Raw genomic sequence first — 13,997 nt, 5'->3', positions numbered from 1 at the left:
CAGGGCCATACAGAGAAACCCTGTCTCAAAAAACAAAAAACACAAAACAATATATTTTTTATGAACTTATCCACTACCAACATTCTTTCAAAAACCCCCCCAAAAAAAAAAAAAAAAAAAAAAAAAAAAAAAAAAAATACAATAACTAAATTCCTAATGGTCAGACATATATTGGCTGGTATATCCTAAACAAGGCATCAAGGCATATCGTAAGAACTGCAAAGAAATTTAACTTTTCAATAGCCTAGGCATTAATTACTCTCTCATTTCTATGACACAGACTGGACAAAAACAACTAAACACTGGAGAAGTTTATTTGGGTTCATACTTTGGGGGTACAGCCCACAGTGGGTTAGAAGAAACAGTGATCCAAACATAGATTAAGAAGCAGAGACCAGACAGGATGTAGGGATGGGCTAGAACCCAGAAGGCCCACCTCAGAGACCCACTTCCTCCATGTGAATCAGCTCTACAGCCCAGCTCTCCATCTGGGGCATGTCCAGCTTGCCAGATACAGGAGCCCAAAGATAGCTAGGAATGCAACTCAGAGCAGTGACATTTGCTCTTAACTGCAGTGCTACTTAGACTGGTGGAGCAAGAGTTCAAGGGTAGCACAGGCTACACAAGAACAGGTTTCTCACTCCCTAGTCATAAACTTACTTAAAACATTGCAAAGAGGTGTTTGTTTGTTTATTGTTTTGTTTTTGTAATTCTATTGTCTAGTTCTGGAATGATCTTTGTAAATATTGAGTTGCAATGTCAAAAGATCAAACATCCTTATAATTCACTCAGACTGCTTTCAGCTGAGGACCAAGCTTTCAAACACATGGACATTCTACATGCAAAATGTAACACCTTGCTAGTAATACTATTGTTAATTGTTGCTGTGAAACCACTAAATATAAAACGGGTAATAAATGTAAAGGGGGACTAGAATTTTCTGAACAAGAAAGCAATACAATTATAAAAGACCTGAAATCCTAGATCTGAATGATTAGAGCTTGTTTGTTTGTAAGAGAAAATATATACTTCCTGATCATGTTTCATGAAAGGCCTTAAAAACTATGCCTAATCTAACAGTAGTGAGCCTCTAAGTATTCAGTGTCTGATACAGCTATAAGAGACCAGGACTTCTGGTCTAAGTGTCTCAATGAAGAAGGAAAAATGTATACAACGTGCTAGGCACATTAATTTAAAGGAAATGAAGGAACTACTCTAACTACTAAGGAGGTAGGTGTCAAAACAACACAAGATAAACGAAGAGGAGAGCCACACACTGGGAAAACACACTTGCAACAATACATACATTTCACAAAGGACTGGTAACCAGAATCTAAGAATTACAAGTGTGTAAAAAGACAAAGATCCTAATATGTTAAAAAAAAAAAACCCAGCAAAACACAAAACAATGAGCCAATCAAAGGTGTGTGAGTGTTAAAACAAAGAGCCAAAAATTATTAAAAGATGTGCAGCATAATTAGCCCTCAGCAAAGACAACTACAGCCACCACATGCCGGCTCACTCATGTAGAGGCTTAGACCCTCATTCCTAAGATCTATTTAAATAACCCAAACCTGGAAACCCCAAAGTATGGATACAACAATGTGGTTGAAGCTTAAAAGTATTAATTACATGAAAAGAATCAAGACTGGGAGATATAATACAGGATTCCAGTCAAATGGCAAATCTGAACATTTCAAGACTGAGTTTAGGGTGGAAAATAGAGACTTATTTAGAGCTGACAGAAATATTTTGTATATTGATTGTACTGTAATACTTTGTTGACTAACAATGGGATAAATTAAAGATGAAGACATCAGCAAGAACACAGATTTAGCTCAACATAGCGACAGGCAGTCACTAGAAGCACACACACACACATACATATGGAATCAGGAGAGAGAAGGGAATGGACCCACAGCTGCTGAAGTAAGCAGGACTGTAGCAGTGGGAGGCTTTAAGGCAGAAGGTTGAGAGTTCCTGACCACACTCTGAGTAAGCCTCCTGACCTTGCTTTAATTCTGTAATAGTAAGGTACCTGTTCCCATATAACACAATTTATGCTAAAAATCAAGTAGAGAAATACAAGTACGAATTCTTTAGAAAGAGAAAAACATTGTGCAAAATAGAAAAAGAAGGAAGGCACTACGTTAACAGTTTAGGAAGCTGATTGCTGGGGTAAACTATCAAATGAGTGTTTACTGGAAGGAAACAAGTAGGCTAGGAGCAGGAATATAAGCAGATACAAACATGTTACCTGGTAGAACTTTTATAGCAACTAGTACAGAGAGAATTACGACATCAGCCATGGTCAGGCTTTTCTCATCTAGTCATAAACCTCCAGGTATAGATAGAAGAGGAACAAGGACAAGGCTAGGGCGGGGGTAAGGAAAACAGTTTCAGAGGGGACTGTAAAACAAAACTTTCAGCCAAGCGAGAATTCTGGAAGAAACCTCTCCCAGACACAATGTGCTAGACATGTATACAAACACACCACACTGGACACATAATAGGACAGAACTTGGCAACTAAGAATAGGAAAAGACCTAATGCATGTGCATGACATCAGAATAATGCACCAGGAATAGGCCAGATATTGGCCACTCATCTTGATTTCCCCCTACACAGTAACACCTGAAAAAGTAATTTAAATAATAGCCAAATTAAACTGATCCATGATAATATCAAGTCTAAAGCAGATTTTCTATCTGAAGATACATAATCAGATTGAGAGCTGAAAATTAAAGTAACTGACAATTTTGGAGAATGGAAAGGGATTATCACTCTGCGTTTCAAAAGAATAAAAACCTCTGAAATGTTCACTGTACGAACAAGAAATGGTCATAAAAATGACAGAGTAAAGTCGCTGAATTAATTAACATCTAAATGAACATCAAAGCTAGGCTTGGTGACAGTCAAGGCTAAAGCTGGAGGATTTTGAGGCCACTCTGACTTAAAGTATCAGAGTCTGTCTCAAAACAAAAGAAACCCCACAAAACAAAACATAAAACAAGCTCAAATGATAAATCTTGTATTTATTTTAGCACGCTAGAAACTAAAGAAATAAGCATTAATATATAAAGGCAAACCTAAGCCACTGTTCTTCTGTGCATCTGTCCAGAGGAGAGAGTCTCTAAGCCTAACAGACACTTTCCTATTACAATGAACTATTTAACCTACTCGTAAATTTAGCTACACAGCTTCTCTGAAGGGACAGTTCCTAGAACACATTTATACCTTTATCATAAACAAATGCTTAAATATTCCCACTGACTATATTCAGGGGTCACTTTTGCTCTCAATGCTAATTTATTTGCTATGCTCAAGTTTTGTAAAATAATAAGCCTCTGTTAGAGAATAAAATAAAATTCAATTACTATATTTGAAATGTTCTATAGATGCATTAAAGTAAAGTCCTTATTCAAGCTTGACTAAGGCCCTCATTGATCTAGGTCGACTGGGCTGAGCTCAGTTCAGACCCAGAAGGCTGCCTCTCTTGGACATATGCAAGTACACCGGCAACCTTACAACTCTTCACTGCTACATCAGAAGGAAACACAGAGCAGGTAAAGGGAAACGTTAACACATCCTCTTTAAGTCAGTACATCGCATCTGTCATCTCCCTGTCAAACCAGGGGAAAGCGACCTTTACTTACTTTCCGTTCTGAGTGGCTGAAACTCAGTGCATGTGTGATACTCACAGCACGTTTCAATTGAGACAAGCCACCAGGCCCGAGTGTGCACATCAGTACTCCGCTTACTTAAGTGAACTGAACAGCTATCTAGTCAACCCTCAGCCTATGTTCAGATGCTACAGCAGGACACAAGCATACAGTATCACAGTTCTTCAAGCACATTAGTCCTTCATAGCATTCTTTTTCCCTCTCTTTTTCTCTTCTCACCCACAAACCTATCCTTCCCTGGGCAATGTTTTCTTTCTGGTTTTGCAGGGAGTTGTTTACTTTGTCCATTATGCACTTTGCTTACATCTCTGATTATGGAATTACAAATTTTATTTATGAAGCTGTCTCCTCACAGAATCAAGGATAATCCAGCAACCTTATAATTTAGACATACTGGAGTAAATATCAGTGACAAAAAAGTGAATCTGTTAATTCTGAAAAACCACATGCCTATCTTACCTCTGCCTGTGCTATCCAGACCCTAAAACCAATCTGATCTCCTCCAACAGGAAGTCACTGCATGAAGAAAGCATCACAAGCTGCTGAACACTCCAGAGGTGGACTCTGTTCATCTGTCATGCAGAACACCCAAAACTCACAAACCCAAAAATGCTACCCAATTAAAGTTGCTGTTTACTTAAACCCTAAATTCCCTCCTACCTTGCCACTCTTGACACTCATAAATATGACGCTCAGGGCCTTTGAGGATGTCCTCAGAAACAAGCTTTCCTTGTTTTTCTTTTAAGGTTTACTCATTTTACATGAATAAGTGTTTTGCCTGGATATATGTCTGCAAATCACTTGCGTATCTGGTGCCTTTACAGAACAGAAGAGGGCATCAAATTCCTTGCGGCTGGAGTTATAGAAGGTTGTGGGTCACCATGTGGTTGCTGGGAATTGTACTCAGGTCCTCTGGAAGAGCAGCCAGTGCTCTTAAAGGCTAAGCCCTCTCCAACCCCAGACTTTAAATTTCTTAATAGCCAACTTTGCCATCTACTAACGTGATCTGAACATATAAGCCTTTATAACAATATATATGCTTAAATATTCGTTAACAACCTAAATTAATGCTCACATCCAATTCCTGTTAACAGACTAAAGTCTATTTAAATTGGAGAACAGAAGAGCTATTTTAATACCACTATATGCCATTTATTAAATAGTCAGCATAGAATCCTACTCCGTCATCATAACATACCAACAAAGCTAGTTCCTAATTTATAGAGGAGGAAACTGACAGAGAGTTTAGCTAGTCATACCTAGAGGTGCTGTGTTCGCATTGTAAATCCTTGTGTCTGTCCCTTACATTAACTAATTATAGTTCATGTGGTCAATGCTACAGCCTGTCATGTGATCTCAGAAGAGTTAAGTTTTAAGGAATCAGATGTGCATATACATACAGACACAGACACACAAATACATAGGGGGAGGGAAGAGGTTCAGAGCTCATTCCTTTAATATTTAATGACATTTTACTCTTGATATTATTTATATTTTATATTAAAAACATAAAAGTCATAAATATTTATGACTTTGTATCATAAAAATTTCTCAAATAACACCTACAGAGTAAACAACTATAAAATTTAATAAAGAAGTAATCTGAATTTCATAAAAATCAAAATTTTTTGAGTTTTAAAGACCAGGATCAATGTGAAGACAGGGGACTGGGAGGTGGCTTAGCACAGTGCTTGGTGACCAAGCATAAGGATGTGAGGTCTGATCTCTAGCTCCCACGTAAATACTGGATGGTGGAACACATCTGTAACGCAGTACTGGAGACTAGAGACCGATGGATCCCTGTCTCCAGGGGTGCAATGGCCAGCCAGTTAAGCCAAAATGGTGAGCTTTGGGTTCAGTGATATGCCCTGTCTCAACACAGGGTGTCTATTTAAATGCCAGGCAGCACTAGGTGCACTGAGTGGGGTTAGACAAGGAGTACATGAGGTTGGGAAAGAAAGGTTACTGGAAGGTTGGGGTAAAGGGTAGGAGCTGGTGGAGGGATCCGATTGAAACATTGTTATACACATGTGTGAAACTCTCAAACATTTTTAACAAGCATTTTTCACTCTTTGTCTTTAACACAGTGGAGAGTGACAAAGAAAACCAGCATGTGAGCTCACACGGCAGTGAGAGCTATGTGTGGTGCTGAGAGCCTACGTAGTACCAGCCTCAGGAGAGACAGAGGCCAAAAGATTGCCTGAGCCCAGCAGCCTGGTGTCAGAACAGGTCAAGAGACATAGTTAGACACTGCCCTTAACTTGGAAAAAATTTTTAAAAATGTAACAACAATGCACAAAATGGTAGAAAATGTCTTTTAGGTACCTAAAAAATGAAAGCAAACAGAAATTATATGCTAATCCTGATAACTCTTTTTAAGTTTTAAGTTATTTAGAATAAAATAGTTTAAAAAACATAAAATTTTAAAACAGAAATCTATTTTTTTGCTGTTTTTAACTTACAAAGAAATTACTTGTATTTTTATTAAACATTAGTAAAGCAAAATTCTTTATACTAGGAGTCTGATGGTATATAAATACATACATAATTATTTCACATTACTACTAACTAAAAAAAAAAAAAAGAATAAAACACTTGAAACCTTCAAAAATATATTTTACCTATACTCAAAATATAAAGAACTCTTACAGCTCAATTTTAAAAGCTGGGCAGAACTTCTCCAACTGTGTATCAAGAGCCAGTGAGTATGTGCATGATGCTTGACATCCTTGGCTATTAAAGCAAACCTGCAATTTGGAGCTGGGAAAACTGAAGGAGCTGGAACCTTCATATAAAAGCAATGCAATCTCTAAATGGCCGGCTAGCACAGTGGCTCTGACCCTGGGAGTCACAGCCCCTTTGAGGGTCGAGCCATCCTTTCATAGGGGTCATATAACAGATATCCTGCATATCAGATATTTATATTACAATTCAACAAAGCAAAATTATAGTTATAAGTAGCAACAAAATAATTTTATGGTTGGGGTCATCACAACATGTACAAAGCATTAGGAATCCTGAACTGAGTACCAAGAAGAAAGGGAACTGAGCCCAGTCTGATGTTCCTGGCCGGCCTGCCTGCCTGCCTGCCGGCTGTGAGTGCAAGGGACCAAGTGTGCCCCTTCCCCAGCCCCTACCCCCCCACCCCCAGCCCTGCCATGATGCACATGGCACCCTCAAACTCTAGGCCAAAATAAGCCTCCTCCTGACAGGCACTTTGTCACAGCAACAGAAAAGAAACCAACAGACCATGTATTCAGCGATTCTGTTCCCTGGGATAAAACCAAGAAAAATAAACTTGTGCTAACAAAAGACTTGTACATGAATCTTCTCACTCACATTATGGGGGGAAAGAGGAAAGAACCCAAATATCCATCAATGATAAATGAAAAAGAGAATACAGAATGCTAATGGAATATTCTTAGAAAAAAAGACAAAAGAACAATCTTCCATAAATATTAAAAACTAAGGAGGATACGCAAGAGAGGTAACACCTTATAGGATTTATTTAAAGAAGCACAAAGAGTAGACACTTTATAAAAAAGAAGTGATTTCATGACTGTCTAGGGCTCATGGTCAGTGGGGCAACAGGAGTGATTGACAGAAGAGATGGGATTTCTTTTCCACGGGGATAACTTCACAACTGTAGCCTGTATTTAGATACTCATGAGTTCCCAGATCATACAAACCCTTTTAAGTTCAGCTAAGCTCTGCTGGTCATTTTAAGTACATAGAAAATTATTTATTCACACAGGATATTGTCATGTGTAATTATAGATTTATAGCATATTAAGTCACGCAACTTAATATTTAAAATGGAGTTTATGAAATAAATGACCACTGAAACTTAAGTGGGTTTTACAAATTTTATGCCTACCCTAACAGGTGAGGATGGCTCCTCTGTGTTCCGCTTCTGGGATTCAGAATCCACATCCTGACGCTTATTCTTCATTCTTTCTCTGAGGTCACCTGTGGGTCTTTCTGGTGACCTGTGATACAAAACAAAACAACAAAAATCTGTATTTCTATGATGTTTTATAAGAATACTATAAATAACTTCATAAAGACTAACATAATTTTTCTGTCTTTGGTGCCTAAACTTCTGAAAAATAATGTTTCAGCTTATTAAACAGTAATATTTTAAAATATGAGAAATATTTACAAGTTTCTCCTAATGCCATTCAAGATGCATGTTAACTTCCATTGTGTGTTAAGTATTGGTAATATGAAAAAGAAGCAATGTATGTACTAAAGAAAGTGAGTGTGTAGATAGCAGCTTGAGTTACCTCCTGTTCACCACCTAAATTTAGCAGACATATTGTAGATGAAGGAGAGTAAGAGAAAGGCTAAGTTATAAAGTAGCAAAGTTATTTCAGAGATAATAGCATTCCCATCCACAGATATGTATGTAGTTGCATAAACTACTAACTAAAAATTACTTTATGCACCTTAAAAATGATAGCCATAGATGGCTTAGTAGGTAAAAATGACGGCCATTCACGCCTAAAGAAGAAAACAGACTCCCAAAAGCTGTCCTCTGACCTTCACATTCAAATGTGGAGTGCCCACATGAGTGAACACAAACACACACTTAAAAATCTCCCGTCACTAATTTTCACATTCAGTTTTCCGGCTACTGATGTAGACAAAGCAATCAACACACACAATTTCAGGATTAGGTAAACTCTTTGTTTACCAATTAAATTATTTCTGTAAAAAATGCTATGCATGTTAACTTTAAAAATTATTGCAAAGTCATCAAAAGGAGACAAAGGGAATCCTAACAACATCTTCACTGTGCAAGTTAAGTTTAGCCAAGTTTCTATCAAAGGCAAATAGAGTTCTGCAGAGGAAATGTTTATCCACATAGAAACACACTTAATTTTTTAAAATTATTTGTTTGCTTTATGTGTATGGATATTTTTTTGCATGACTGTGCATCATGTACATGACTGGTGCCTAAAGCCAGAAAATGACACTGGGTCCCCCAGGACTGCACTTACAGATGACTGTTAGCTACCCTGTGGGTGCTGGGAACTAAACCCAGGTCTTCTAGAAAAGCAGTCAGGGATCTTAACCACTGGCCTATCACTCCTGCCCCTAAGTGCATTTATATTAACACAGTGCCCCAAGAGGGTTGGCAAGTAGATTTTATAACAAAGCTTGTATAAGGTATGAATTTAAAATGCCTGTAGAAAATTACAACTGAACCTTATTTAAATTTTACTCGTTTACGAAAAGTAAACTCTCTCAAATGTCTGAGTTGTGCCTAAGCAGAAATTTAATACACACCTGGGGCTGTGTCAGGTAGGGGCTCTTTAGGGGCTGTTCTTTCCCAGACTCAGTCTCTCCACAGGTGTTCAATGATTTGAATATACACATTGAAAAATGGATCTACTACTAAAGCATGTAAACACGTACACTTTAAAGCTAAAGTTTTATTAATCTTAACAGTAACAACCAAAATAAGAAGACTATCCCAAAACAGAAAATCCGACCAAATATATGGTTTTATTTCATATTTTTACTCTAAACTACAAAATATCTGAGTTCTCAGGTTACCTTCTGTAATTGCTGCTGTAGCCTTTCCCACGAGGTGAAGGGCCATGTATGAACCTACATGTGTTCCCATAGAGGCAGCTGCCAGTCTTCAGCCAGTTACGGCACTGTGTCTGTGAGGCAAATATTACTATGTAAATGTCTGGAGAAAAGATGGTACCAGGGCAAAATCAAGTCAGAGAGACCCAAATGCCAGCTAAGCATATGCCACTCCAATAATAATAACACCATAAGGGAATGAGAAACCCCAGGAAGGTGTGTGTGTGTTTAGGTAGAGAGTAGTTCCTGGAATAGGGTATTAATATGCTCGAAATACATTGTATAATTGAACATACAAAAATATATAATGAGAACTTCACAAACCTTAACCCTTCCTTTTATTTCCTTTTATAAAATAAAATTTGCTAAGCCAAACCCATGACAAAACACATAGTATTTTAAATGTTTCCCCCCAGTACACAGGATGGAGGCCAGGGCCTCTTTATCCGTGCTAGGTAAGGACTCTGCCACGACACCACACTCCTAGTCCCTTCCAATAAGTGTCCTGAACCCGCAGTAGCAACAACTCACCTCTGTTGTGCTTCCAGTGCTGGGGCCAAGCCTCTCAAATACGCTAGGTCTTCGGGATGTACTCTCAGATATGGTCTTGGTGTTTTCCACTGTGACCTTTCTCCTAATTTTTGACATTTTGAACTACTTTAACCAAAAGAGAGAGGGTTAAAACTGTAAAATCTTTCAATTTTACACACCTGAGCCTAAAACTTCAAACAGACAAAGCTATAAGTAAAACCTAAAAATGGAGATTTTTTTTCTCTTGAGGCAGGGGGTGGACAGAAAGATACTGAAAGAAGACACCACTAAACAAAGATGGTGCTTGCCTTCTATGCGCCCAAGAACTCTGGAGACTGTTGGTTGACCTGTGTCTCCTCTGTACTGGACATTCAAGTTCAAATGTTACTTAAACATTTAAAAAGTGTTGTAAAGTTTAGTAGGCCTGTCCTGTAGGGGAAGGAACAACTGATTAACTGTTTAAGTTGCTACAGAAGTACTGTTTTAAATGAGTATGGAACTGTCTGGGTCCATGTGCCACACTACATGTTAGTAATCTCTGTCCTCAGGAAGCTGAGGCAGGAGAATCTCTAGGTCACAGCCTAGTTATGTCTGGAAGAAAGCCAAAAGTAAAACAAACAAACAAACAGTATAGAAGAAAAGTGGACATTACTTAAAAATTCTTTGCTACAGAGGTCACAGAAAATCTGATTAAAAATATTAATTTTTCGGTAACATTGAAACCAAAATTGCCCAAGGTTTCTAACACATGCTGATGAAAGTCAAAGCTGCTAAAGGTAATGAAAAAAATCAAATGACAACAGTAGATAAAAGCTAAACAAAGCATTAAAAACCTAGAACTATAATCAGAAAACTAATCCAATTATTGAATTGAAAGTGAAAATTCAGGAGACAGCACACGTTAGAAAACAAATCCCAGACCAAGAAATAATTGGTACTGATTTACTTAAGGGAAAACTCTGTGAGCAAAAGCAAAGGAGCGAACTAGGAGACACTTTACATCACCTAACTGTCACGTGATTAGAAAGAGCCCTAGAAGCTTTAAAAAAAAAAAAAAAGGTAAGTTCTATTTGATACACAGTAACTAATCCTGTGTGCTTGAGTCAAGGTCTCACGTAGCCCACTTTGGCCTCAAGTTCAATATACAGCAAAGGATGATCTTGAGTTTCCTATCCTTCTGCCTCCACTGATTTCTGCAATCCCAAGCACCCACGCCTGAATCTGTATGCAGCACTAGGCATTGAACACAGGGCTTCCCGACGACACTCTCCACTACGCTACATTCCCCAGCAGCAGAACCTGTCTTTATCAAGATCACAGACAATCTCTAATGATTTCAAAATAAATACGTATTACTGGACAGGAAATCACATCAGTAGCAGCTGAGTGTGTGGTGGGGCAGGCCTGTAAACCTAGCACTCAGAAAGAAGACTAAGGCAAGAGGACTGTAAATTCAGGCCAGCCTGGATTACATAGTGAGTTCAAGGTCAGCCTGGGATTAATAGTATAACGCTGTTTTGAAAACAACAAAAAGAAAACAGATAAAATATCCTGAAATATAAAAATAAAGCCAAAAATTCAATAGTGATTATAAAAATATTTCATTTAATTAGGCCATTTAGGTCACATTCTGATACATTCAAAAGTTAGAAAAAAGTTTGACAAGTGAAAAAAGATGGCAAATCAAGGTAGATTTAACTGGGAAGTTTATATATTATATTACTAACTCTTTAACATAAAATGTAACCATTCTTTTAATATAATAAAAATTGGGAAATAACTCTGAAGTAATTATATACCTTGAAGAGTTTAGAATATCACATACATGAACAAAATCAGTTGTACAAGCCATTCTCCAAGACAGCAAATGAGCCAGATATAAATTAACATCAGTATAATATATATCTTTAATTTCTCTCAAACTCATCCTCAGCCCAAATATAAATGTGCAGAAGAAGACACAGCAGTTCATATATCTAGTTGATTATGGAACAGAGCATGAAAGAACTGAAAACTTAGAGAAGTGGTGTAGAAAAAGACCTAGAAAACAAAAGCTTTGATTAACTGAGAATAACACCTAGAAATGGACAATTTCTATCTATGTAGAAGGCAGTAAGGAGTAAATGTATGTTAGCTGAGCCTGGTGGTACACACTTTTATTCCTAGCACTTGGGAGGGAAAGGCCAGCAGATCTAATGCCAGCCTGGTCTACAAGAGTGAGTTCTAAAACAGTCAGGGCTACAGAGAGATGTTGTGTCTTGAAAAAAATAAAACAAAACAAAACCCCCCCAAAACACAAAACAACAGACAACCCCCACACACACACACTTACTCAAAATTGGAAAAGTTTGAACATACAAATGTTCCACTAAAATATATCAATCAATATATAAGCACACATCATGATCCTCAAGCATTTAGCAAAACTACTAAAACTTACAGATTCCAAGTCCCCTATAAACTAGCTATTCAGAACCTAAAAATAATGCAAATCTTTTCCTCTTAAGTACATGGTCTCATCCTACAATCCTGCCTCCAGAACACTAACTTTAACTTTACATTTCCCTCCACAATACTACCAGTGAAAATAGGTTAGCTCTGCCTCCCAGTATTCCTATCCTCGATGTGACTAACAAGTTCCACCAGTACCACAAAGGTATTTGTGATGCTGTTCTTGTTTGTCAACTTGACTATATCTGGAATAAGTAAAACTCAAGGGGCTGGGTACATCAGTGTGAAATTTTCCTTGATTGAGATTTATAAAGTGGGAAGACCTATCTAAATCCAGATGTTTTGAGGTAGGAAGATCTACCTTAAATCTAGACCACACCTTCCTGTGGCAGGGACAAAAAGGAAGTGTTTGTTCTTTGCCTGCTGTATACTGAAGACCAGCTGAGACATGCAGCCTTGTGCACTGAACGACCACTTAATTCTTGGACTTTCCATTGGACAGCCACTGTTGGACAAGCTGGACTTCAGCCTAAATTCTATCCATTGTTCCTCTATAGCAGTAGTTCTTGACTCAGAGATGAGTTGCATATCAGATAGCCAGCATATCAGATATTTACACTATGATTCATAATGGTAGCAAAATTATAGTTATGAAGTATGAACAAAATAATTTTATGATTGGGTGGCCACTTTATTACAGGGTCACATCATTAGGAAGGCTGAGAAGCACTGCTCTAGGGAATCCTGGTTAAACACTATTTATTCCTATAGCTGAAGTACTGATCTTCTGCCATCTCCTTTCTTGGTCTTCTAAGGGACCCCAGTTTGCCTTGCTCTACTACGTCTTTAATGCTGTCATTCCATTTAGACATTACTGCTCTCCTCCCTGACCTACTGCTGCAGTGCCTGGCTTCACAGCTTCTCTCCGATCCTGGATGTCTAGAGCCCACTAGAATGTTACACCAATGAAGGAAGAGCTACAGATCCCAACGCATAAGCCACACCAGGCCGGGCTTGTACTTTTACCAGTGACAAGCTACTTCCCATACAAACACTGCTTTTACAGATGGCATGAAGAATGTCTCAAGAGTCACCTGCAGGGGCTGCAGAGGTGGCTCAGCAGTTAAAAGCCCTTGTTGCTCTAGTAGAGGACCACTGTTCAACTCCCAGCACCCACATAGTAACTCACAACCATCCATAGCTCCAGTTCCAGGGGATCCAAGACCCTCTTCTGGCCTCCTCAGGCACCAGGCACACATGTGGTGCACATACATACATCCAGACAAAACACTCATATACATAAAACAAAAATAAAATAAACAATTCTAAAAAACAAAAGAGCTCACCTATAGGGTCATTTCCCAACTACTACTCAGCCTTCCGAACTAAGGGGGAAAGAAATACAATGAAATAAAAGATATATCCTTTTACCTTAGAATCCTACAGTGCTGGATTCTGTCCTACAATCACACTGTATTTTGGTAACAGGTCTAGATTAGAGAGAGGACTATAACATGAGGCACAAAAAGTAAAATTAAGAATGAAAGATATCCACCTAGAATGAATCTTCCTGCTTCAGCTTCTTAGATTCTGGATCAATGGTTCTGGAATGAACACCTCTGATCATTTGCTAAAGGTTGGATGAATGCCTCTCCCCCTGCAGAGACTGTCAGTAAAGGTTGGATGAATGCTTCTCCCCCTGCAGAGACTGTCAGTAAAGCCTTGGTCCTCAGT

The 13,997-nt window shown here is 38.2% G+C and overlaps 1 protein-coding gene across 4 annotated transcripts in view; it reads right to left on the bottom strand.

The window, feature by feature from the left end:
* The window catches only part of Zc3h13 (zinc finger CCCH-type containing 13), a 60,663-nt gene that overhangs the window by 43,497 nt on the left and 3,169 nt on the right, over window positions 1–13,997 (bottom strand). For 2 of the 4 annotated variants that reach the window (XM_021181997.2, XM_021181995.2), the window contains exons 2-4: window positions 9,813–9,938; window positions 9,246–9,355; window positions 7,561–7,672 (exon numbers count right to left, since the gene is read on the bottom strand). In XM_021181997.2, the coding sequence (XP_021037656.1) occupies window positions 7,561–7,672; window positions 9,246–9,355; window positions 9,813–9,929 (339 nt within the window). In that variant the 5' untranslated portion in view covers window positions 9,930–9,938. The remainder of the gene's footprint in view (window positions 1–7,560; window positions 7,673–9,245; window positions 9,356–9,812; window positions 9,939–13,997) is intronic. The other 2 variants (XM_021181998.2, XM_021181996.2) reach the window with 1 other exon arrangement.

The sequence above is a fragment of the Mus caroli genome, chromosome 14 (genome assembly GCF_900094665.2).
Source record: "Mus caroli chromosome 14, CAROLI_EIJ_v1.1, whole genome shotgun sequence".
Taxonomy (NCBI): Eukaryota; Metazoa; Chordata; class Mammalia; order Rodentia; family Muridae; genus Mus; species Mus caroli.
This window is presented reverse-complemented; position numbering and strand designations above follow the sequence as displayed.